This window comes from Xiphophorus maculatus, chromosome 20 (assembly GCF_002775205.1).
Source record: "Xiphophorus maculatus strain JP 163 A chromosome 20, X_maculatus-5.0-male, whole genome shotgun sequence".
NCBI lineage: Eukaryota > Metazoa > Chordata > Actinopteri > Cyprinodontiformes > Poeciliidae > Xiphophorus > Xiphophorus maculatus.
In genome coordinates this window covers 10,955,741-10,983,286 of record NC_036462.1, presented here as the reverse complement: position 1 = coordinate 10,983,286, position 27,546 = coordinate 10,955,741, and the positions used below count along the sequence as shown (strand labels likewise).

The 27,546-nt window shown below is 35.5% G+C and overlaps 2 protein-coding genes across 2 annotated transcripts in view; one reads left to right on the top strand and one right to left on the bottom strand.

The window, feature by feature from the left end:
- Positions 1-1,773: 1,773 nt before the first annotated feature.
- LOC106700470 (CMRF35-like molecule 8) lies at positions 1,774-6,475 on the bottom strand. The gene is made up of 8 exons (XM_023324685.1): positions 6,391-6,475; positions 5,759-5,998; positions 5,364-5,627; positions 4,978-5,283; positions 4,204-4,257; positions 3,840-3,935; positions 3,237-3,292; positions 1,774-3,087 (listed from the first exon to the last, which is right to left on the bottom strand). Exons 1-8 carry the CDS (start codon positions 6,425-6,427, stop codon positions 2,806-2,808), a joined length of 1,335 nt encoding a protein of 444 aa, XP_023180453.1. The 5' UTR covers positions 6,428-6,475; the 3' UTR covers positions 1,774-2,805.
- A 12,290-nt stretch (positions 6,476-18,765) lies between these two features.
- Positions 18,766-27,546, top strand: part of LOC102221719 (angiopoietin-1-like) — a 66,123-nt gene continuing 57,342 nt past the window's right edge. The window contains exon 1 of the mRNA XM_023353420.1: positions 18,766-19,866. Within this exon, the coding sequence (XP_023209188.1) occupies positions 19,468-19,866 (399 nt within the window). The 5' untranslated portion in view covers positions 18,766-19,467. The remainder of the gene's footprint in view (positions 19,867-27,546) is intronic.

Genomic DNA, 27,546 nt, shown 5'->3' with positions numbered 1-27,546 from the left:
ATTTCCATTGGTAAGTGTTTGTTGATACATTTAGTCAACAGGCCTCAAACAGTAAGCAGACTAAACAGGGCTGCATTCACAAAATCCCTATTTAGCCTGCTTAGGTTTTACACTATGCAGACATTGGAACCCTATTTTCCTGCTTAGGAGATTCAAATGCACCCTAAGGGTGAATTCACACCAGCCCTGGTTAGTTCGCTTTAATCAAACTCTAGTGTGTTTGTCTAGATTAAGAACAGTTCATGTGGGGAGGTGTGAATGTGCAATCAAACAATGATGTAGACGTGGACCAAAAAAGCTAACTCTGATCCACCTAAAAACCTATGTCCTGGTTTGATTAAAATGGAGAACTGCTCCAAAAGCCAGAAGCGAACTGTAGAGCAGGGCTTTCTGGGTCTATAGAATCAAAACAAATGCAAGAGTCTAACACTAGAGGGAGAAATTGCTCATTGTCTTTTACCAAAGACAAAGGAGAAACCATTTAAACGCTAACATTTGTTGCTACTCTATTTTTGTTTACATCTTGTGTGTGAAGGAGGAAGTTGCCCTCATATCTTCTTCTGAAGTTTTCTTGTTTCCTGTGCTAATTCTTCGTGCAGTGCCAACACATGTGAGGTGGTGAGCTGGTTTATCAATTAATTTGGATTGTTTGTGACAGTGCAGTGTTTTGGTCCTCAATCGAACCAAGTCTCCTGGACTATCAGGTTTGAAAATACCCTTACTGCACTGTACTTTTTATTTTTTACTATAGTATTATTATCATACCGTGTTGCTACTCTGATTTGAGTTACATTTCTGGTTACTCTAGCCACCAGAAATCTAGTTACTCTAGTGATTGCCACTTCAGAGTGGCACTCACAATACAGGTATGCTCTGTAGTTGCAGCTTTTCCAAAAACTTGTGATTCTCCACTGCAAGATGAACAGCTTCCATGCATCAGCAAAACTGCTTCACAAAGATACTAAATTAAATAATAAAATCTTCAATCATTTAATTCTTGTAATCTGGATCCTCAAACTAAAACATTTTCTATGAGATATTAGAGAAATTATTTCAACTAAACTTAAACTAAACTTACGGCTCTTGTAGAAAGTTTATTCAGGGTTGCTGACCTTATTAAGATCTGCTGAATTTCCCCGTTTCAATGAGGTATCTGGGCCTCCGTCATGACTTTTAACATTGTCACGATCTTTTCAGAAACATGAAAGGATACAGATAAAGGGTTCTTTGGGAACCGCAGCACACGACCGAGAATGCAGTGACTCTTGGTTAAGTTCCCTGTCAAATCTGAAGCATGATGCTCATTTTCATTTTTAAGAGTTGAAGTTTGATCCCTGAACATAAAATAAAGCTAAACATAAATTGAACTAAGTTGTTATGCTGATCAACTACTTGTATATAACACAAGATATGTAGAGAGTACATATCTTTATATACAGTCACAACCAGTAAATTAGAATATTATTGAAAAGTTAATTCATTTGACCAGCCTGTGTATTACACAGGACACTTGCAGGCCCTGTGTAATACAGCATAAACCTCAAGAGAATAAAACTACCAAACAGAATGTTAAGAAACTTGTAAGATTACTAATGACAGTGAATATTAATGGGAATGAACAACCAATAGATGTTTTACCTGTCATCACTGAGAAGACGAGTAAAAAGATTTTCATTTCCATGGTCTTGTGCTTTTTCTGAATTTCTATTATAGGTTTGCAACAACTTGTGTGTATTTACATATCAATAGGTCTCATTAGTTCTGGAGGCAATGTTCTGTCAAAAAGTCTGTTTTAATAAGAGTTTATAAAAGTACAGAACCGAATGGAAGCGTTAACCCTAAAATATAACAATGAAAATGAATGAAGACAACAACTTTGTAGCTTATTTTCTGTGCCTAAGCATTGTTTAAAAATACATATGAAACATTTAAATGCTTGTATTATTATTAGGGCAAGTACTTTAAACTAGCTCACATATAGTGGATGCTCTGTTATTTTGCAACATTAAAATCTGAAACAGAATGAGTGAAGGAAAAACATACAATACCACTAATAAAATGATTACAACTATAATGAATACTATTACAAATACCCCTACTAATGCTACTCCTACTACTATCAACAATAATATTACAGAAGATATTAAATTATTTTTGCTGTAAGATTTTTGCTATAAGATTGCTGTCGTATTTTATTATTTTTTCCATTGTATCCAACACATAGGGGTAAATGATGACATGACTTATCGGTACATGCTGTACAAATACAAGAGGACATTAACCCTTCTATTGCCTGTGGACAGATGTGTTCAGCTTGCAGTTTTGTGATATATTTCATGCGTATTTTAGAACTCTGCATTTAAACAAAAAATTAGCTAAACTGAGGGTTCCGAATTGTCTGTATCCGTTTCATAAAATGCATTGGCAAAGGTGTTTTTGTTTCTGGTATAAAAACAATGCAGCAAGCAAAAAAAATGATATGAACAGTAACCAAATACAAAACAGATAAAACCACATAACAACAAGCATAATACAACTGTACTACTGATGGTCTTCAAGTGCAATTGTCAAAAACGTAAAATAATGTCACAATGCATTCTGTGATATGACAAATCTAACAGAACAGAGAAATCAAACTTTAATACTGAGCTCCATCATTGCACTGCACATCAGATGTCACATATCATATTTTAAAAGATCAACTGATTCCAGCTTGAAAGTATTTACAATGTTTGCCCTGATCAAATAAAACTTAAGTCCCCCAATCTTTTACTTCTTTGTTTTATATTTATTTATTTTCTATTGTTACTTCTTGACTGTTGAGTAAAGCGGTTCGCCTGTAGATTTGGTTGGTGGATCACTCAGGGAACCTGAGTTTTGGCTGAGCTTTAGGAAAGAATACTGACAAGAGGGTGAGGAGGGTTCCATGATCTGAGCTCCTCCATCAGTGGTTTTGGTGGAACCACTTTGAAAATTGATAGTACAATAATGCAGTGAAGCTGAGTCGTTAGGTGAGAAGTTGACTGTGGCATAAACATCGTCCACTTTTGTCTGCAGGCCATCTGGTATCTCTTCATATATGCAGTCCTTTAAGAAATAAATGTTGAAAAATTATTTTTTTTTTCCATTTAGTCTAAATAAAATGCATATTCAACACCAACTCTTTTCACTATAGTAATATGGCGTTAAAAGTGAACAAATGAAATACATCAATATCTTTCCATGTAAACACTAACCTCTGTGGGATGTTGTTCTGCAGATTTGTTTTCTGCTTTATCTGAACAAAAACATCCTATAAGAAACACAACGGTAAACAGCACTTTATCAAATCCAGAGGATCCCAGAACACTTCAAAATTATATTCAGTCATTCACTTAGTCACACTCACATTTACACAATGATGGTAACCAGCTACTGGATTGTAGCCACAGTTGGCATTATTGCACAAAGCCGATTATAATTTTACAGTATGATTTTCATGATCAGCAAAATCAGTAAATTAGTGAATAATCATATAACAGAATTTTGGAGTTAGTGCTTTAACAAAATAAGCTGTTGTCAAGCATATTTTTTTTCATAATTCATTTTGTTTTCCAGTTTTAGACTGAAAGGAAATATTATTCCAGACTGTTCAGGAATAATAATTTCAGGTGAAATATTGTTTTTTTGAATTTTATTTTCAAAATTATTGTCATTGTCAAATAGCGGTGAGAATCTTGACACGATTCACCATGTTTTAGAATTAGGATTCATAATGGCATTTGCAGTTTGTAAATGTAATTTTGTCTGCATGAGAACCTTTATTTTATGTTGTGCCAGTAAATGATGTAAATTCTTACGTTTGTACAGACAAAACGTAACTACCACCAAAAGAATCAGCGACCCTCCAACTGCTATCATGGTGATTGATGTTTTCGCCCCCGAACTCAAGCCACCTGAAAGAAATGGCATTGTTTGAAACAGTCTTAGCATGATTACCCAAATTTTAAAGAAACTAAAATAGATTTTACAGAAACAAAGTAAAAATGTTGTAAAGGTTGGTAAGCATGATGTTCTCCTACAGGCAGAGTATATTGATACTGTTACTAAAAAAACCCAACAACAAATAAAAAAAGCTATGCATATAATCAATACCAAAAAATGCTTGTGCCCCATTACTCATGTTCAGCAAATAAATGTCTTGATGTAAAGATGTGATCTTACCAAAAATACTTGAAGATGTAGTTGGAGAAGTAGGAGGAGATGTGGGTGTTGTGACTAGATATGAAAAGCATGGAGATAAAACCATACATTATGATGCATGTGAAAGGGTTTTGAACTATAAATCTGTTGAAGAGTGATGATAAAACATGATTTTGTTTATCACCAATTACTGTCCCCATGGCAATCAAGCATCCTGTTGCTTGATTGACACTCAAAGTTTCTCTTTTTAGAAATTACTCTTCAGTTATATTCTCATGCTGACTGTCACGGATGTTTTTTTTTCTAATTGTCACAACTTCTGTCTGATTACAAGAAAATTTAAATACAATGAAAACACTATAATCAAAAACACTGTACTGCCAGCAGTGTGCATCCTAGAATGCCATAAATCATAAAAAGAAATAGATACACATAATTCTGTCTTTTCATCTAAACAAGTATGTCTGGTGATTAATTAAAAGATCTGTGATTTAACACAAGTGTACTTTGCCAACAGGAAATGATAATGTTATCAACACATTAAACCACATGCTGTGCCTGTGCTTCCTGTATTAATGGCTGCTGAATACAACCACTTCCTGTATTTCCTCCCTTTCAGCTCAGAAACACCTCAATATCGTCACCAACATTTCTTTGCTTATACATCTAACTGTCATTAGAACAAGGTTCTTACCTGAGAAACTAAAAAAATAATCATAATGATTAAATTGACCTTGCAATCAATTATACATTTTTCAATAATACCACAACAGCTCAAATCAGGATTAGACTCACCTACATCCAAGAAGAGTCGGCTTATGAATATTTGCAGCCGCTTCTTTCTTGCTCCACACCAGTATGTACCAGAGTCTATGGTGCTTACGTCTTTCATTGTTATAGTGATATTACCTTTCTTCTTATTCTCCACTGTAAACCTAGAGTTTTCATCTGCAGTTTTGGTGCTTATGACATCCTCACATTTGGTCGGCTCTTCTCCCTTACAGACAAATTTGTCTATAAGGTCTTGGTCTTTGTCATCATATTTGCAAAAGAAGTTGAGGTTCTCTCCAATAACTGATGATTTTGTGAAAGTTACAATATCTGTAAAAAATAAGATTTAGAAAATTAGGTTACCTTAACTGAATGAAATTTCATAACGTAGGTACAAGAGTATTATTTACCTGGAACCCGTAGAATGAGTTCAGCTTGCTGTTTTTCTGTGTTTTTCTCCTCCATTTTACATGAGTAAAGACCAGCACTGTTTGGAGACTCTTTATGAATTGATTCTGTGAATTCACCGTTTGAAACTTGAGAAGATTGTGGGGAAAATTTGTTACAGACAAAATCCTTGGACCTGCACCTTAACTGGATTGTTGGCCGGTTTTGATTTGGATAATGACATATTGTGTGCTCTTTAGCTGGTTTAACTGGTGAGTTACAGCTGTCTGCAAATCAGAAAGATAAATATTTAAAACAGACAAAATTTTATTCAGCAAATACATGTCTTAAACTGTACACTTAAATACAGTTAATTATTGACAATATTTTTGCAATTTAAAAGTTGAGTGTAGTTTACCTGTTTTTACTTCTATTATTTTACCAATGTATCGTTTTGACTTTACAGTCAAACTGCGGTTTTTGCTTTTGTATTGGAACAGGAGGGAGTTAAATCTTTCTTTACATGCATCATTATGATTGTATTGCTCTGAGTTAGTTGTGGAAATAAATATTTTCCCATTTTTATTGTTTTGAAGTTTGCAGGTAAATTCAGTCCCATTTTGTAGGCATCCTTTTGTTTCAACTGAAACCTCAAAATCTGTAGATCAGACACATAAAAATGTTCAGACGATGTCACGCAGGTCATCAGCTAAGAAACAAATTTAACACTACGGAATTGTTGTGATTTGTGTAATTTTTCAATACTTTCTAAATTCTAAAGGAAAACTTTAAAGCAAAATCAAAACTACCAATTATATGTGAAATCAAATGCCAGTGGATTCAAAAGTTATGAACAGAAATTGTGTTTGGTTACATTAAATACAATTCAATAGATTTGACTTATTAGTTTTCCTTTGTGGTCTGGTGCTCGAATGAGACTGTAAGTGTAATGCTTCCTCAAGTATGTGAAAACAGTAACTAAAATTGTGCAACAACAGTTTTACCTCAGATGTAAAAGGAGAACAGAGAAAAAGAGAACCCAAATTTTACCTGAAATCAGGATGATGAGCAGAAAGATGTTCTTCATTTTGCAGGTCCTGGACTGTTATCATGTGTTGAAATTGTATGATGTCTAGTCGTCTTCCACCATTTCCTGAGTATGCAGTCTAAAGCATCTTCAACTTCTCCACCCATGTCCTTCCTTTATTCTCTATGCGGTGGTGCTGTAGCGAGGCTGCAACAACGAACTAAAGACTGTAAAAACTTGCAGTAAATAAAACTATGCTATAAATTTTCTTAATCACTTGTAAGAATAATAGTATGATTCTTTATCTGTCATCAGTCAAAAAAAGGGAACGAGTAAACACCATATTCTTCTGGAGCTTTATGATTGAGGAATCTGTGTACTGTTCTCATTCTAGAGACATTTTAAGTTTATGATTATTTGTCTGCATTTAGCTGACGGTGCTTCTGAAGAGCTGGTCCGTATTGAAGCCCATTTTATTTTGAAGGAGAAAAGTTGTTTGAATAGCTCAGTAATTAACACAGTAACAAATCACAGAAACATGTGTATAAATAAAAATATATTTTTGTAGCTTTTACAACAGTGAACAAGAAATGATTAAAGAAAATCAACTCTAAAAATCAAAACGCGCTTAAATAAAAGAAATCATTCTCACCTACATTTGTTTTTCAGGAATTATCTACATTATTTTTTACTTTTTTTTTGTTCATTTTATTTTGTAAATGTATGCATCCTTATGACCTACAACTTTGCATATCAAGCTAAGTTTTTTTTTCTTTATTGCTTACTATTTCAAAGTTTTAATGTTTTGTTTTGTTTTGTTTGTTGTTGCAGATTTTTCATTAGGCTGTCATGTTTAATGATTTCTCTTGCTCATTTTCTGACAGAAAACTTGAGAAGTCATTATTTTGGTCTTTTTGGGCTACATTATACCATGCATCATATGCATAAACATTCTCACAAGAATCACAGCATAAAGCTCAAGCTGCCAAACCAAAATAGAAATGTTGCACGCTCTAACCATTCTTGATCATCAAATCTCCCCTCCAGCCACATCCTACTGAAATGTTTATTTGCTAATTTACTCCACTGCTCTACTTGTTCTTTCTAATAAATAGCTCAGTGTTCTGGGTTTTCATTCCCCTTTGTTTTAGTTCTAGTGCCTACTACTTCAGTATAAAATGTTTTTATGACCCGCAACTTTACTATCATCGCAGCAATTTGTCTGGTGAGTCATAATAACCTATTAGAGAAAAAAGGAAGCAGATCTAGACTAAAATTAAGCATGAAGTCAAACTATAGATAGATAGATTGAAAAAAAAATTGTAATCCATAAAATTCACGTTTTTTAACCTCTGCAACTTTCAGTTTGTACCTTTTGGGTTTATATCCCATTACATTTGATGTACTTATTTTGGTTGAATGATACAAAACAACGCAACAACAAACATCCTTGGATTTTTTGGGGAAAATTTTAATACACCATTCTACTGCAATTAACTACATTATGTTAGGAGCTGTGTTTTTCTATGTGTTTTGAGTTCTCTGTGTCTCCGTGTTGTCCTGTCTCCCCTTGATTAGTTCCCAGGTGTGTCTCGTTCCCTGATTACCTCCTGTGTATTTAGTCTCACCTGTGTCTCTGTGATTTTGTCGGGTCCTTGTCGTTTCTTGCCGCACTTGGCGTCCTGTCATTCCGTTTCCGTGTGCCCAGTCTGTTTCATCCTTCGTTTACTGGTTGCTACCGGCGTCGAGCCCTGGCTTCAGCTCAGTCGTGCTGCAGGCATTTTGGATGATATGGGACTGTTAATTCTGGATTTACTTCATTAAACCACCATTTCTCATCTCATCCCGAACCTGCTGCGTTTTCCTCACCACCTACACCACCATGGCTCATGACACATTATGCTGATCTACTGCATAAAATCCTTCAAAAGTAAATCAAAGTCTGTGGTTGTAATGTAACACAGTAAGTATTAATGGTGTCATCAAATGTCTAATGTTTTTATTTTTTATGGGAAAGATGTTGAAATAATTATCAAGACCCACAAATTTATTTATTTTTATTTATTTTGAAAAGTAAAAGGAAGAAAGAAGAAAAATAATAAATATGTTAAGAGGATATTATTAAATGAAATTACTTGCATTTTTCACACACCATAGTTCTGCACCAAATAATCAACTGAATAACCATCTGGTCCAATTTTTAATTCAGTATTTTAAGCATTGATAAATCACACTGTTCCTCAACATGACTGAGGCAGGCTAATTTTCAAACACTGGGAAATGAAATAATAATAATTAATAAAAGTGTATTGCTGTTATGCACACTTTGAACACAAACAGCCTCACACTGACCTCCAAATACACCACCAGATTGTGCTGACTGGGCTCTTTTCTGCAATGTCAAGCTGTCTGTGAAAACTAATGGCACAAGTCATTGTTTCTAGCAAGTGTATGTGAGTGTGTAGCCTGGGTGAAACACCAGCCTTGTGTTAAAGAGGTCTAATGACTTTTGGCCAGTGGCTTTAGAGTCTGATAACAACATTAACTGCTCCAAATCAAACACGGACCGATGGCTCCATTGTGTGATTATGTTTTTTATACAATGTTTGCCATCAGCGAGACCACTGGCTAATCTGAAAAGAAAACACAGATACGATAGAAATTTCATACAGTTTGGAGTTTTTTGACCAAAACCAAGTGCTTAAACACATGCAGAGATGATTTGTGTTTATAAGACCCAGGGTTCAATCTATTGTGATTTATTATATATTTACAGCAGAACATTTTCAGTGCTGAATCAGTAAAACTTCAGAAAAGATTATGTTTAAAATGTCCTTGAGATTAAATATGTAATCGTTTTATGGATTTCTTTTTCACTTTAAATGATAATTGAGGAATTTGTTTTTCTCTTGTTCTCATAAACATGCATGAGATGTGTAAAAACACTCAATAGGACCTGATGAGACACAAAATTAGGGAGATGTGAAAAGATTATAACTTCACTAAGGCTTGAGTGCAGAGAAAAGATTGTGTTTTCGTATTAAATATGACAGAGCAGACTTAGAGTTGCTAAAAACATATTAAAGGGTCAGTATTATGTAAAATTGACTTTTTGTGTTCATGTTCCAATGTTATTCCCTCATCAACAACACATTTGGAGTGTTGCTTTGATTCTTTCATCCATGTTTGAGAAATTCTTGAATCTCCCATGGCAACTGTTCAGCTGTGCAAAACACCTGGGTGGACCGAGCGCCACCTTCGAGACGCAGCTCCTCCTCGATGCTGCAGTTTCCACGCTTTCTTGTTAGAGAGTGACCCTCCTCCTTGACTCCCCCAATCAGCTCCTTCAGACTAGTCAGGAGCAATTAGCAAACACCTGGTGGAACTGCACACCTTCTGAGCTCAATATATGAGCTACTTCTCAGTGCAATACTTACTATTAAAGGGTTAATAGAGGAACAATGTTATGATGACTTCCTGAAGGTGGAGTTTCAGAAATGGCAGGAATTTTTAAAGAGACAAAGGCCCAATTTCAAGGAGTTACATTACAAAGTCAATTTGTTTTACATAGTATTTAATATATGTAGCACTTTTATAACAACTGAAGTCAAAATAGTTACTTAATTGTGTTATAAAATGGGACTATGTTGCTGGAGTACATAATATTTCCCCTTTAAAAGTTAAAATGGTGGATAGAAGAATAATCACAGGTGTACAGAGAAATAATCAAATGAGTTTATATTTAAACATTAGCATGTTTAAGCATGCTTTATGAATAAAGGTTTTGTATCAGCCTTTGTCTAATGCACATACATCACATAATATTCCTCTGAAGAGTCAGAGAGCATGTAGTGAGGTTTGACTGATGAAGGTTAATCTTGCCTGGAGTTTGGGGAGCTGTCGTGTTTTTACTCAGGGATTTAAAAGCCTGTCAGTAACCCAAGGCTTCAGTTTGACCTCTGACAAACTCTGCTCTGTTCTTGTCAAACACACATGCACCTCACCCCCAGATCAGTGCCTGGGCAGTCATTAGTTACCAATAAACCCAGAAGATGTTAAACTGGTTAAATATGTGTTAAACTATTTTATAAATAAATAACTAACAATCATTTTGGACATGTTTTATTTCATACAGGTCACTAAAAGTCATTTTTAACTCTTATCGGTTTTTTGAAAGACATTGGTGATACAGTCAGAATGAAGCTGATAATGTTGTATAAACACTATAATCTCTAATGGTGGGAAATCTTCCTTTTGGAATCTTTAAACAGCTAAGGCTTTCCTAAAAACAGATGTTAATTTAAATTCTCAACACTATTTTTAAGCTTTAACTCCCTTGTTGAAATCATTCTTGTCTCATTTTCTTCCTTTGAAGAGAAACATGAATGGTTATTTTTTTCCCGTATTGTATAATATAGACTCTACACACAGAGAAAATATGTCTTTATGAAAATTACCAGCTGTCGGCAGACATTTGCACTTTGGGATAATACAACAGAAACCATAGATTTTCCTTATTTTAGTCCCTGCACAAAAAATAAAATATTGGGACAAATATTTGGCATATTACTAAAAGTGTTGTAAACAGTAACTAAACAGTCCAAAACTTAACACTGCTTGTGAGGTGTTTTGGTGCAGAGTTGAGAGAATAAGTGGATGGCCTTCCAAAAAATTAAAATTGAGAAAATGGCAGCCTTAGACAGTCTCAGATGTATAGGAACTAACTGATTATTTACTTAAATGTAGTTTACCCAATTAGATCCTCCTACACATATATACATTTTAATAAATATAAACATATATGTTTTACCATTTACTTTTCATAACTAATTCATATTTTAATCTTATACTGTTGTAAAAACACACAAAAAATATCCACACACACGCCAGTTGTTAAAATCCTCAACAAATATTAGATGTATAATTAAAACTTTATGTGTGCAAATTGTTAATGATGTGTACATTAATACTTAAATTGCAAAGTTAATTAAAGTGCTAGGAAATCTCCTAGTAGAAGTGCTCTTAAGGTCCTGTAGCAGTTACCACAGTTAAATGATAGAAAAAAAACCCAAAGACTTATTTATTACACACCTTCTGTCATGTTGGTAGATTTTGATGGATCTTCTGGAGACTTCATTACACCCATTGCTGCTGTTATCTAATAGAGAGCAAGATCAAGTTTTATTCAATCTTTTAAACTACCATCCAGTTCACCATTGTGAGCTAAATATGTATCCTTGTTCTATATCGACACCAGTGGCTTCAAAAAATTTACCTCTTGTGTTATTTATTTACTTTGCAGTTTATAAAGCCATGTGTACTAATTAAAGGTTCCTAGAAACCCATTTATCTTAAAATCTAAAGTATAATTTGAAGATTTTTTTATATAAAGAAATTATTAAGGATTCTAGTAATCATACCCATGGAGCCTTTGCTAAAAACTATTTCTGAAGATGAAAGTGAAATTTGAATAAATTAAATTCAAATAAGTTGAATTTTAAATATTTGTGTGATATTAGGTGTCTGCAATAAAAAATAAAATAAAATAAGCACTTATTTTCTAATTACTTTACAGATCTGTGCTTATCAATAAATCTGTATTTGTATGTGTAAAACATTTTTGATTAAAACTAGTTTAGTTGTTGTAAATGCGGATACATTACACAGAGGTAACAAACAATGTGTAATCTGAGATAATGTAATATTTAAAGGTTTAAATGGGCAAAAATTGAATTCATTAGGACATGTTCAGCTGTAGACAGTCATTAATATTTCATATCGGCTCTTTATGCTAAAATGCTGACCCCCAGTGGTTAATTTCTGCAGAGATCAGTGTGCATTTCCTTTAACAATTCTTGTCTTTCCTTGAGTCTCTTAGAGGAAGAAACGTTGAACTTATCAAAGTCTTTAATATATGATACTCATGTAAGCAGAGTTCTTTGACTGGAGTTGGAAAATTTATAGTTCTCTTTTTTATGCTCAGTTCTTTAAAAGCTTTGCTTTGTCTGACCTTGAGATGCCTTAAGAACAGTAATTCATGTGTTTTATTTATTTATTCTTGTTCCCATAGTTGGAAAAAGCCTTACAGATATGACTGCTTGTCCAGAAGCATTTTGGATCCTTTCAATACAACACAACAAATCACATATAGTTTGACAAACACAGCAGAATTATGAATAATCCATCTTATTCTTATAGAGAATTACTTTGGTAATGAATTAATGATTAAACATTTCCTTGCTTTGCTACTTCTTAATGATCATTTCAACAGTTACAAATATACATTTATGTGTACGAATCTGCTCTGAAAATTGCTTTTGAGACTGAGAGATTTCTCTAATCTCTCCCATGGATCTTCTGTCTATAAATGTAATTCCTCCATCATATCACTGTGGGAGTCTTAACACACTGAACTCTGGCACACTTGGCTATCTTAATTGAATTCATAACCTACCTGCAGGAATACCTGCTGGAAAAACAATTTCTTAAAAGAAGGCTTTTTATGGCACTCTGCACACTCAGCTGAGAGCCATATTGCCAAGATATCAAATTATATTTCTAGAAGTTGAAAAAGAAATAAATCTATATGTTTAAAAATATACAACCCTCCAGAGTATTATTTGTTTTCCTATAACAATGAATGAGTAAATCTTAAACCAATCTGTTTTAACAGCTTTCTTGCTGGAAATCAAATCTGCAGTGTCTGAATTCCAGTTTCATATAAATGAGTTGCCAGAAGGAGGAGATGAAATGCTGTGTGCCGCCTTTGGGAGAAATCACCTTAAGAGATGACAGATCTATAATGCTGTTAAAATAAAAACATATTGCATATACTAGTGATGCCCTCAAACTTAAGCATAAAGTTGTGCCAGAATAAAGGTTTCCAGGCAAAGAAAGAAAACATGCTGCATTTGACCTGGATAAAATTGCTCCAAAAGTCAGAGCTTAATGTTTTGATTCTCAAAGCTGTAAAAGCATTTAACTTCCATGCACACACAAAATACATTATTTTATTTTGATTGTTTTTTCTAATCAACCTCAGTGGGTAAAAAGCTACTACAGATTTAAGAGAGATTGTGGACCTCACATGTTACTGTAATCCCTTTTCTGTGTGAATTTTCAGTAGCCTCCTTTCAAAGTAGAAAGAAAGGATTAGAGAGTTAATTTGAGAAACTACTGCATAGTGGCCACAAATGGATAGGACGTGACATATCAAGCATATTTCCTGTAATTCATTCTTTTATTTTATATACCTGCTTAGTCCTGTTTAGGGGTACTGAGGTTTAAACAATCATTAATGGAGCGAATTAAGATACAATTTGGGTCCAAAGAAGAGACAATTAAACATGTGCTGATAGGCCAATTAACCTAAAACTAACACAAGTTACCATTCAGCTTTATGTAGCTTAATGTTCAGTATTAATACTAATAAAGTTAGTTACCTCATTGGCTTCCAAAAAAGAAAAAGTACAAAACTGCAGGAAATTAACAAGATGATCCATTGAAGATTACCTTGAAAATAACACAGTGTCTATTTAAAGTATCAAGTGTCTGCCCTCCAAAAAATGTGTCTATTACTGCACAGGCACAAAATATCCATTAATCCTGTCATCCCTTCATCCATTCATTTAGTTTGTTTATGTGAAATAATCTCAGGTTACAACCAAACAAGTGTTTTTGCAGGTGCTGAGTATTAAAAAGTGTAAGGAGGGTCGTGCCCTCATCCATCAAAATGCTGTCACACCATCAGGTTCTGATTTTATTCCATGTCAGAGGTGCTGAAAGTGATTGACAGTGACTGTGTTTACGTATAGTGTTTACTATACTTCACCTACACTACATACTGATGGAGATTTCCCGAGGGATCTGAAGGATATGATGTTGAACCCACAAAAACCTTTAGGTTTCACATTTAAAATCCTGTGGCAGTTCCACTGAACAGAACTTCTATAAAGTTGGGAAAGACTCCAACCATGTTTGCTTTTTTATGCATGAATGGTCTGTAGATATGAGCAAGCATTCAGCCACAATGACTGTGTCTGGTAAATCTTCCCATTAGTGGGTTATTTTTAGTCAGGTTTCAAATAAAGGTGCTTGGCTCTAACATACAGTTGATAGTTAGCTGTGTCCTCTTTTCCTTTTATACTGGTTGCCACGTTTGCGCATTGCCCTAACAACCGAAGCCATCTGGAGGTCTTGTTTTGTGCAACTTTGAGACTTTGGCTGCATACTATGTGGTCACGCCATCCCACTTATATAACAGTTGAAGAAAGACAGCTAAAAGGCTGCATAAGGTGGCAAAAATCGGTTGCAGAATTTTGATGCTACAGGAAAATGACTGAAATCAGCTTGAACTAAACTTTTATTGGACTGAACCATCTCATGCAAGGTAGGATGTTTATGTTGCATGTTTTCTATTTATGTATTTTTCTTCTTTTAATTACGTTGTGTAATCAGGTCTTTATACACAGCTTGTGTTATAGTGGTGAATGATAGTACAGTCAAATTGCCTCACTGCTTTGGCATTTTGGAACAGTTTATGTCAGGATAATGGGGATGTTAGATCTCAACGTTTTAGCATTATTACATGTATTCTGGTATGCCTTTCTCCTGATATTATCACAAAGAAATATTTTCACAATTTATGCAAGATTTAAACAGAAGTCTAACTTAATATACTTTTTTTAAAATCAACATGGACTCACAAAGACAACATTATGACACAGAAGGGAACAAAAGTCAGTAAATATTTACAAAATTAGCTGGTGGCAACACAGTTTCCTCTATTTTTACAACAATGTTACAACAGAAATTAATTTTGTATTCTTAAACAAATTCAGATGTTCTTCAAATATCATTTCTGAGACTGGCACAATTTGTTAAATGTGTTTGTTTAAAAGTTTGGTTAAAGAACAATACAAACACATTTATTGTAAACATTTTTGTTGGTCAATATATATATTTCAGAAGTTTTCCGTATTTTTTTTTTTTATTCTGCTTAACAAAAATATGTGTTATGTATTATATCATTTCAACTGTCAGAATAGACTTTGCACAGTGGATATTAGTGGAAAAAAACATAAGTCCTTTATAACACTAACATCTAAGTGCAGCACACCTAACACTGTGAGAAAAAGGTTGTGCATCTCTTTTTTGGTAGCTTGAGCCAGCTCAGTGTGGAATAAAAAACCCAAAGCAGAATTTGATTTGAAGGTTCACTTGCCACCAACCACCCAGCAGTCACCACAGAACCACTAATATATGCCTGTATTTGTAAGATTCTGTGAGCTGGGAATAAATTTCTAAAATTTACTTCACATTTTAAGAATTGTGTTTCAAGTTTGTCAAAAGAGAGAAATGTTCAGTGTTAACATGAAATGTGGAACATCTCCAATGTCATCCTTTTTTTTCTCTTTGGGGATGTGTTGGATTCCACAGGCTGTATTCAAACTTGATCTACGTCTGAGCCAAATGTCTTTTTCTCTTTCTGAGACTTACCATCGGAAACCTTGAGACAGGAGATTCTCTTCTGTCCTCTCTCGTGTTTGTCTGTAAGCTTTTAACTAAATCTCTCGTCTCTTGTTTCTCCATTTTTATTCTCGTACTAATCATACAGTGCCTCAATACTTTTGCCTGATTTCTGCAGTAATCCTTTTTGTATTGTTTAAATTGGAGAGGAATATTATTGTAAAATATCCTTTGAAATTAAAAAAAAAAAGTAAATCATGAAGACCAAGTAAATCAAGACAAAACACTCGTGCAAAAATCTACTTTATCTTTTCCCACTGGCTTCACAGATTTGGTCAGTATATTTTCCCAGAATGAAAAATGTGTATCAACTGTAGGATTTTGGCTTGTTTTTCCAACACATGGCTTCATGCAGAAGATAAAACATTTATTCACAAGAAACAGAACACTTGCATTTGAAAAACTGGCACCAGATACCAAAATTGCCAGCCTTTGACAAAATATATTTATAACTAACAACAAGAGAGATGCAAGAATTCAGATAAAAAAGGCAGAGATTAAGTTTAGAAAGGAGAAGAAAAAAAGAACCATAGTTAAAATTAAATCCTGGATTAAGAAACATATCCTCATCTCCGTTGTCTGTTTCCCATGGAAGAAAGGTGAAAGGGCTGGTTCATGACATTGTTACTCCTGAAATAAAAATGAGATGACAAAGACCACCAACACTGAGAAATGATGAGGACAGCTATCTCAGAGCATGTCAATCAAGTCTTACCAACCATCTTACATTTCATTAACATTCACACAATGATAGCTAGGATTCTGATACAGCAACCTGTATCAGAATCATTGCTGAACAAACATTTATTACCAATTCTGGTAGTTGTATTAAGAGCTCAAATATGATCATGTTTGTGGATGTGAGTTTGTGTGAGACTCTTCCCAACAGAAGATCTCTGCTGGAGGGCTTGACTGACTTGGTGTAGATTGCAAACACCTGTCTGCAAACAGTCAGTCTTTGTCTGATGATCAGGCTTTTGTTGTTGGATCTTATGTTGATTTCCACACCAAGCCCACATCCTTCAGTTGTTCCTCTCCTGGTGACTCACCTGCTCCATGGAAGTCTATTTTAGTTCCTTTATCTCCAGCAGTTGCCTGCTCTCCAAATACTGTGTTATTTCATGTCCAGGATCTCAAATCTTCTGCTCTGGTTTTGGGCAAGTTTTCTCTTGCATGCCTCCACAACCTAAAGACAGGATCTTAATTTATCCCCTTCTTGCTCGCTTCAACCCTGGAACAAAACTGCCGAACTACTGATGATGGAACAATATTTTTTGTCTTTTTGTAAATAAACCTTTTACCATATCCCTTCCCAAGTTTCCTTAGTGTATCTACGTGGGGGGTCAGGAAATGAAGCCCAAAAATACATTTAGCCAAATTGCAGAAGCATAATCTCATGTATGGTATATTAGAAAGTGTGAAAATAAAACCTTTAATAATATTTGTTCAGCAATGAAAAAAATAGAAACTATGTACTAAACATTAAATAATCTGTACTACAGTTACCAGTGTAGGGTCACATTTATTCATCATTTTTAGAGGAATCTTCTTCAGAAAGTACCCGGAGTCCTTGGTTCTCTCTTATGCTTCCATCTCTTCACCTCATCCCAAAGCTTAATTCTATCACTTAGACCTCTAATGGCCATAAAAGAAAGCTGATCTTGTGGATTTATCTATATATCTGGAGATGTGCGTCCCACATGCATACTCCATGTATTCTCCGGCGTTCTTTTGCTGTGTTAAGAAAAAGAACGCTCTGCACCCTGGACTCCCAGTCCAGCCCGTTCCCATGAGAATGATGTCTGTTTGGGGCAGAAGCCATCCACTGTGTAACCTTTCTGCTCACTCCCGAGGGACCAATTGACTAACATTAAGAGAGCGACCCAGTCCAGCAAAAATTAAGATGTATGCAGCAGCGGTAACAGTAGACTGAGGTCAGGTCGAGATGAAAATAAAATGGCATTTTGTCAAAATAAATAAGAGGAGAGGATTAGAAAAGCTTTTTATCTTCAACTCCTCTGTGACCAGAAGAGGATGATCCAGTAACAGAATCTCAAAACAGAAACATTCATTTTAGTCCTTTATAACTCTAATTCAAAATGTCACTACTGGCACATTTTTGGATTATATCTCCTTGTGAAAATCTATGAGAGTATCTTTTCTCTCATGGCCTTCATCAGATATTTTTCTGTATTTGTGTCATTTAATTTTTGCAGAACATTTTATCACCGCACAAATAAACTCTGTCAACCCGTATTGTCTCTTCACATGTAGAGCTTGGGTTTCATAAGGCTGGGACCGAGCCATCTATCTGGAACTAATCTTTGTATGTATTTCCATGCAGAGGGAAGCACAGCGGGACGGATGAGAAGCAGCGAGGAGATGCATCCTACGACAGAGATTTTTTTTTCTTTCACCTGAACTTTGACGACTACATGGTTCGTCATAGCTGCTGATCCCCCACGATGCCCCAGAGAACAGCTGGACAAAAGCTCCAGCTTTGAGTCAGTGTGAATGACCATAGAAGGCTTTGGCATTTACTTCAGAAGTGAAAGATCAGACAGGAGAAAGATTACAGCAACCACAGTACCTCTTTTAGATCTGTTTCTCCTATCAATGACTCTGCCTTTCCTCTGTGTGTCAACAGTTAAGGCTCCAGTTCTTTGTATTATCGGCCTGTCTTTCTCTTTACTTTTCTCTCTGTCCTCCTTCTCAGTCTGTTAATCTCCCTCTTTTTTTCTGGCTCCTTCCCATTCCTTCTTCTCTTCCTTTCCTCTCGGCTTGCAAATTCGAGGGCACTCTAATAGACCTCCCTCACGTCCCCCATCGTTTCACTCCTCCCCCCTCCTCTCTCTCTCTTTTTCTCTCTCGCTCTCCGAGACACTCACTCCTTCCCCCTTTTCTTTTTTCAGCCGTTCCCAGATAAGAAGGGGGCAGAAGTAATTCTCTTCAGTCACTTCTAAAGCTGCAGCCACCAGAGAAGAGTGGAAGTAAAATCCAGATATTTACCATTTATTAGGTTTTGATTAGTTTTTGGATATTTGAATGCTTAAGAGATTTTTTTAAATCTTGCATTTTTAAAATTTCATTTCTACTTAATTTTTCTTAGTTTTCTCATTATCTTCAGCTCCTGTTTTTCTTCCTGTTTGGATCTGAAAATTCAACTTTTGCTTTCATGAGAGCAGGAGACAAAACCTGAGGAACCTGATATCATTCAGATGGATGTATTCATCTGAGAGAAAACTGACCACAAGAAACCAAACTAAGATTCCTGTTGGAAAAGTAAACAGAGGTGGGCATCTGTACCACCATCCAGTGGGGGAGGAAATTAGCAACTACCTCCAAGATCAACAGGTGTCATTTTCTGCTGCTCTTTTGATCCGCAAGAGAAGACAAATCTTAAAACTGAAGAGACCATTGTGAAGGAAACAGAAAAACTGAACTCATGGCTTCACTGTTACATTCAGAGGCTTATGCAAGCTTCCTCCTAAGGTGAACTGGGGTCAAAGTGTGAACAATCTTGCCTTGACCCTGTTAAAGGAATAACGCTTTAAAATATTGAAAGCATTGTCATGAAAGGCCTGAATCTCAGCCGGTGGTTGCTGGTGCTGCTGCTGCTTTGGACCTGGTCCACAGTCAGTGATGGAGCCGGCGTTGGAGGCACAGAGCGAACGGGAGCTGGAAGAAGCCAGAGAAAAGGAGGAACTGGTGGTGGAGGAGGAGGAGGTGCAGAGAAGAGAAAGAGACTTCATCGCATCCAGCATGGTCAGTGTAGCTACACCTTCGTCCTTCCAGAGGTGGACGGATGTCAGAGCGGAGGGTCCATGTCGCAGGGTGAACATTACGGGGGTTCTCGTGGCGGGGCGAGCGTTGTGCAGAGAGACTCACCGCCCGTGGACGGCGAATGGTCGAATCAGAAACTGCAGCACCTGGAAAGCATAATGGAGAACAACACACTGTGGCTGCAAAAGGTAAGGGATGAACTCATTTTTCTTAAATGTATGCTATAAACTCATTGTTTACGACCGACTGAACTGTCAGAGAAAAGCATGCATGCTCTCTGGACAGATGTTTGTATCTTTCTAAGGGAGAGCAATGCTCATCAAAGATAAAAGGTAAAATTCTGTGCATGAATCCTGTCTCATTATATCACACATTATGCTGAATGCCAAAGATGGTACATCAGTGAGTGTATTACTCATTAAAAATGAAAAAGGTGTGAATTACAACATCCAGCTGAGTCTAGCCATGTCAGGGACCATTTAACACCGAGAAGTGAAACTGCCAAAAAAAAAAAAAAAAGCTTTTTTGTGAAACTATGTGTCTTCACTTCTCCACTCGGATCAAATGCATCTCTGTTTCTGTGATGGAGCAAATCTGGACTGAGGCAGTTGTGGATTTCTTGTGTGGTAATTTGTGGGTTATGGATCAAAGTTTTAAATTATGGTTCTAGATGACTGGCAGCTGGTTTCAATCAGGAGAAAAGCACTGTGTCCCCCTGCTGTTGATTCAGCAAACTATTATTCTTCCAAAAGTAACCTGTCTTATTTTCACTGGATTCTTGACTGCGCACTGTGCAATAAAAGTTGTGCAAAAGATAATTTCCCTCTAAGCCATTACTCACAAAAGTCTCACACTGTTAAATAATTCAGATCTGAATCTCTAACAATCCGACTTCATGGCTGATTTTAAAATTTTTTTCCTACAATTTAAAATGCTGAGGTCTTCCAATACTCCACCTATGACGTACAGCCAATTCTTCTCATCTGCCACCTATGAATTTTATTGACAGGGAGTTATTTTTTAGGAGACCCCACAATCCCCTGCAATAAAGTCCAGATGAGCTATTGTGAAACAAGTTTTGTTGTTTCTAAGTGCAGAAGTGGATTAATTCACGCTCTTATAAATTATCTTTACTGTAGGTGTCTGAAGCAAATAGTCACATAGTCCCTGTGTTTTAATCACCGACTATTTTCCAGTCTCCACATTTGCTGCTGCTTTACCTTAATTGCAAACAAAAGTTTTTAAACTGGTGCCCTATAGGAGTTATAGTGCTGTAAATGGTTGCAGTGCTATAACCATTAAACTATAAATGGTTATTTCATTTAATAAGGGAACACATCTATCCAAACTAGCCTAATCCAAGTACAAATATAATAATCTGCTTTGTTGAATTAATTTTGATGAATTACTCTCTTTGGAGAGATGAGTCCCTCAGCACTAGCTAAATGTACAATCAAAATATCTCTTAATCATTTAACTGTCATGATGACGCCAATGCACTCATGCAAATGAGTTCATCGGGTGCACTCATTTGCATGACAATTAAGTTGTCAAACAGGATGTTTGACAACATGCAGTTGACAAAAAGACCTTAAAAAGTATCTTGTCGTGACTGAGGAAATTTAATAGCTTCGGTGAAAACAAATCAATGACATCTATCAGTGTGGAAAGGATTGCAAAGCCATTCCTGAGGTTTGGGACATCGGGGAACATTCAGTGAGAGCCAAAATCCACAAAAGGAGTACATATGGAACCATTGTGAACCTTCCCAGGATTGGTTAGCCTACAAAAGTTACTTCAAGAGTGGATCAATTTGAAGAACACAAAATAGATTAGGAAAAAATAGCATTTATGAAAGAATTACAAAAAATGAACACCAATGAACACCAATAAGAACACAAAAGCCAGTGTCACACTTGTCAGAAAGACAAACATCTTGGTCAAATTTTGAACGAAAGCCACCTTATGGGACTTTACCTATTAAACTGTTGTAGAGCATGGTCACAGTGAACTTGCTCCAGTGCTGGACATTTGACAGCCCATTCTTCCAAGGATTACTCTTTGTTTCAATTCTGGCCCCAGCATTGTCTCGTCCCTGTCATAATGTCTCCCACGAGAAACACTCATGCATACAGTTTGTCTGATGGGTGGTGAAGCGATTTTTTTTTCTTGAGGAGAAGAAGAATGAACAATTAATTTATGGCCTCAAACTGCTGTATTTTGTGTAACACAGCTGCTGCATGGAAAGCTATACATTTCTTTCTTTCTTTCCTTCTTCCTTTCTGTATCTTTCTGAAGAAAGAAATTACTTCAAAGTGTGGAGCAATGAGAAACAGACTAGTATATGAGAAATCTCCATCACTTATTTTCTATGGCTGATCTAGGCCACAAGGAATGGTTATATGTTTAAATGCTTCAATGTGGATGGAAGATTTGGACTCTGAAAAAATATGAAATATATATGTTGTGAAATAAACATGTTATTATGTTACAGCAGAAACTAGATTTATTGTGAGGTGGTAGAACTTTTAAGAAGTCTTAAGTAAATATGTGTCAAAACATTTCCCCTGACAAAGCTGAGCTATTCAAGAGAAGGAGTGTGATGCAAGTTTTGCACACAATGGATGGCAGATAGACATTCAGTACACTGTGAAATGTTTGAAGGGTAGTGATGTAAATTCAACAATATTTTCACCCAAACGAATATGATCTGACCTGAAAGAGGTTGATGTTATCTAACAATTCTTACAGCAAACCACATTTGAAGTGATCTCGGTTTGGAGAATTATGTAAAGATTTTCATGGGAGAGTCAAGTGGAAGCTTTAAAATATCAGCAAAAATAAAATGTATTACATTGATAGGACCTACATAAGTAATCAGTTTTATCTTTCATTCTTTTCCATTTATTTCTTGTTATTTCTGCCTGTGACGGCAGTTGGAGGGGATTAAACGGGATAAACAGACAGAAATCAGCACAGTGTGATATGTTTTTGGGTCGCATAATTTCTTGCCACAAATACACCTTAAATAAGTCACACTGAAGTACACTGTGACAGATCAAATGCCTGGACTTCAGCCAAGTCCACAGGAGTAATGGTGTTGACAGGAAAAAATTTGGAGTTGTCACATGCCATCAATGAGCTTCCAGGAGCTTTCTGACCTTTTTTTCTTCCTGTGTAACTCTTTATGTGCAGAGCTGCACAGCTGGCTTCAGTATCATCAACTTCATTTGAGATCTGTGAGCAACCAGACACCGCAGCGAACAACTCGTCTTTGTTAATAGCAAAGCATATTTTGTAAAAGTTGCTTTTGTCAGAGTAGTTTAACGAGTGAATTGCTGTGTTTTTAACCATCCTCAAAAATGTAAAAACAGAGCAATCTTTTTCAGATTAGGTGCCAATGATTAGAATTTGCTTTAGCATGATAGGTAAGCTATGTCCTATCTAAACCTTTGACATCAAGGTTCTGTCTTTATCTGTACTTCAAAAGGATGTGATGCCATCTTACAAAGATGTAAAGAGTTCTCTGAAGTCTTAAAAAAAGGCTGTGGATGCCAAAGATTCATGGGATTGCTTCAAAAGATCCCCTAACTATCCAACTGAAATCATTTTACTGTAAAAAGTAGAGTTATCTTTGAAATTATAGAATATTTGCTGTCTTAGTGTTACAGCCAAAGAGTAAAACATTTAAAATATACTAGAATTAAAATCAATCTCACATTTGGGGTCAAATTGAACAACATATGACAAATTTTAAGTCTAAGAAAAGAAAACTTTCAACTAGATAATCCTCAAAAGACAAACCCAAAGGTCACAGTAGCCTGAGATCAGTTTTACCACAAATAAATAACTTGCCTTGTGGAATTTGACTCTGTCCTGTTTTCAAAGCACATTAGATTTATCACAAGACACAATTCCACAGTTAATGAACTTTTTGCTTTTCAAAATACCCTAAAATTGTTTACTTCCCCAGATTTCTCAACCCTTTTTTCACCTTTGAGACAGTGATTATTAGCCTTTGATTTATATTAGAAATATAACTCAAGTAATCACTAGATTTACACAAAAATATGTGCAGTATTCAAGCTTACTAAATTTAAGGCAAAGTGGACAGACAAACACACATCAAGCTCATAGATCTGTATTACCATCACACCTAAACATCGGCAGTGAAAACTGCAGTAAGCCCCCTCCTGCTGATTTGCAGGTTGAAATGATTTAGTTGCAGCAGGTGCTGTTGATCCATTAAATGAGATTAGCAAAAGGAAACATTTTTTAAAGGAATCTACAGGCAGGGAGCCCCCATTCATCATCATTAGAGTCGTTTAGGTGTTGCAGATGAGAGCGGCAGCATGAATAATGCTCCTGTTTCACAACCATAATTCTTCTGAGTTAAAGAGATTTATTCAGCTGAAGGGCCTGAGCTTGCTGGCTGCACCTGTCATAGCTCATAGAAAGTTTACACCCGCTGTTAATTATGTGATGAAGGAAAACTCTGCATCTTAAGTTATCACAACACACATGAAGTTTAAACAGTCTGATGCTCTGTTTACTTAGGAGGGTTTTTAAATTGCTTAAACTTGTCATAAACAAGTTGTTTCATCAGGTGTCTTTATAAAGTGTTAACGTGTCAAATTAATGCCACAGTTAAGCCAAGTAAGTAGAAATCCTTATTCGAACACCTAAAACTATAGATCTTTCAACAATGAAAACGTATTATTATTGTTTTGTTAACTGTGTGAAGAAAAAATGTGATTCTCATTCTGGTTCTCACCTTCAACATTTATCTCCTTTCAGATACTTAGATTTTTCAACCTGCCTGTTGTTTGTTTGTAGTCTAAATTTTTCTTCTGATATTTTCATTCTATTTTCAAATGTTTCTGTAGGCAGGACGTATGTCTACAATATAATAACCATATATTTGGTGAAACTAAATGCAGAGTCTAAATAACCAAAACTACGCATTTAGAGTTTTGACATTAACCCCTGTAAATTACCAAATCTATCATAAAAAATCCTCCATTGCAAGGATACAAAACTATTTACTGATCTCCTTTACCAACCCATAGCTGCTCATATTGAAATCATTAAAAAAAAAATAAAATAAAATGTTGTCCACAAATTATATCTGAACACAGTTCTTTAAACTCAGATGTAAAAGCTTATCTCAATCCCTGGGATTTTCTCAGGAATGTTATCTGGCTCAAGCCTTACAATTCAGTCACCCTCTGCCCATACTGTTCTTGTTTGTGGCACCTTAATGGGAAAGGGAGCTACCAAGTGCTATCATAGCAGGAGCATACATCTCTACCTTCAAGACTCCTCTCTTCAAAGACCACCTTATCTTCTACTATCTTCTAACAACCCTAATCTGTCTGACTCAGTTTCTTTACACTTTCTTACATGTTCTACTTGGTATGTAAAGTAAATGGATGTAAAGCATACAGAGAGAGTCTTTTTTTCGAAGTTGGGTTGTGTGAGGTACATACAGTAGAGGAGCCACAATTATCTCAGTTTAGAACATTTTGACTGACGTACCAAGTTCTGGCTGATTTCAAGCAACTGTTTTAAAAGTCTTTTAACTGCAAATGTTTAAATCCGTTGGATAAAACATGATAAACATCGGCAAATTTGCGAGGGAATATTATAAAGATTGTTGCTGTTTTGTCAGAAGAACATTTTCTATGTGAATATGATAAAGTATAAAATTGTCAGATATGAATATTTTCTGTTATCTCGAAGGGCCAAAGTCGCTTAAATTAGGAGATAGATTAGGAGATCCAGATAAAAAAATAAAAACGTACTGATAACTTCACAGAAACTCATAAAGAATTAAATGTAAAACCATCTGGTCTACTATTTTAAGCTAAAAGGTACTTGGAACTGGACTAATTAAGTTTACCCTGAATTTATTATACTCAAAACACTTCAAACTTGAAATTTTACACAATTTTATAGTAAAGTAAAATGTTAATCTTAAACAAAACTATAATAATCAATAATTTTCTTGTTGTCATCTTGTTGACATCTTGCTTGAGGTAATGATGCAATCACTTCAACCCTAATTCTGCAATGCCCCAGGTCCCCAAATACATTCCCACAATTCCTGAGCTAAACAAGACAAACATTTGGCAAAAAATAACATGCAGATATTCTGTCTAAACCTTTAGTGTATCAAAACTGTGTCCACATCTTTGTATTATATTTAAATCCAACCTTTTTAAAGTGCAGATACGTTTGTGTAGCATACAGAATATTTGCCATTCCAAGTCCATATACAAATTGTTGTTAAAGCAAAGTGAAAATACTAACAGGTTACTTGGTATTTCCAGCAAATCACATGCACAGATGTTCATCTACCTTTAGGTAAGACCTAAGTGTAAACTCACCCAGATAATCAGATTGTGTAGCAAGCTGTGGTAGGAGAAAAATAATAACTTCACATTTAGATTCTGAGCAATTCTCATTTCGGGAAAGCAGGAGTTGGAAACGGTTGTATTCATTTCTTCATTTTTTTTAACCAAATGTATATTTTTCCATCTGTTGGTGCTGTTCTGCCTCATTCACATTAAATACTTTCTAAAGCATCTGAGGTCTGCATCTTTGCAGCTGAAGGAAATAAAAAGGAAACTTCCATGAACCACATTTTTTTTTTACAGTGGCTTGATGCCATTGTAAAATGTGATTCCATTTGCAACATTACATGGGTTAAGATACATTCCAGTGTAAATGGAGTGTATAAAATTCTCATTATTCCTTCTGCCCACCCCTGCTGATTTCCTCATTGTGGTAGCTGAAGGAGGGATTCTGCTACTCTCTGGAAAGATTTTAATCTCTCAGAGTGCTTCGCTGGATTAAACCACTGAGATTTTACCAGCACTTTTAACAAGGCGTGCAGGAGTGTGCTTGTGTGTCCGTGTTGGGGCGATGTGTATACAAGTGTCTGTGTGTGAGCATGAATGTGAGCTGGGATGTAATTACCACCCACACTGTTAAATCTCAGGGGAGACGTGGATCAGATCCAGAGCTGATGTCTGCAGCATCCCAACAGGAGACAGAGGGCGACCTTTCACCTTTGGCATTTAGTCAGGGTCAGTCTATGAGTAGATAATTGTGTCTTTCTACAGAACATCTTCACCATCTAAACATACTTTTAATGCAATTTAGATCAAAGATAAAAGTTGTTGTCTTCTTTGCTTTGCTTTGCTGACTTTAGCATTGTTTCTCTTTCTCTCCTATAGTTTGGTTACATTTCCTACACAAATATTAATCCCCATGAATGTTAGCCAAAGTATCAGTGTCTTTTAAGTAGCCGTTAATCACTCATATTTAAATTTTTTTTTGCCTGTATTTACTCTGTAAAGACTTTAATTTCCGTTCTAATGGAAGCCAGGCCACGGCGACATTGAAAATGGTATTAAAACAATAAATACAAGTAACACAAACCAGAAACAGAAACTCAGTGTCACTGTAAAAAAGCATACAAATAAAGCTGGGAGTTTGAACTTTATTTCTTCTAAGTCTTAATAAGCATTTATCACTGTTAGAGATATGTTTATGTCCATAATCAGTAGATTTTTTTTTTTTTTTTAGATTTCCCACCTTCAGCAATATTTCAGTGTCCAATTCTCCCATGTTCATATGCAAACAAACTATATTTATTATCTGGTAAAAAAAACTTTGACTTTCTGATTTTAAGGAGTATAAACATTTTGAAGGGATGTGGATGGAAGTTAATAAGTATTAATAAAATTGTCTATGTTTATAATGCAAAACAACTGTTGGAGTTACATTGAGAAGTATAATGGTTTTACAGTTCAAAATCTGGTTTGTTTCCAACTTTTCCCGCCACATCTAGTTACCTCTGA

Bases quoted from the DNA above. Each gene is read 5' to 3' on its own strand.
- LOC106700470 (XM_023324685.1), bottom strand. From the start codon at position 6,427: ATGAAGAACATCTTTCTGCTCATCATCCTGATTTCAG. The intron at 5,284-5,363 runs GTAAATAATACT...TATTTTTTACAG, and splicing joins ACTCATTCTACGGGTTCCAG to ATATTGTAACTTTCACAAAA. The intron at 3,936-4,203 runs GTAAGATCACAT...CATTTCTTTCAG, and splicing joins TACATCTTCAAGTATTTTTG to GTGGCTTGAGTTCGGGGGCG.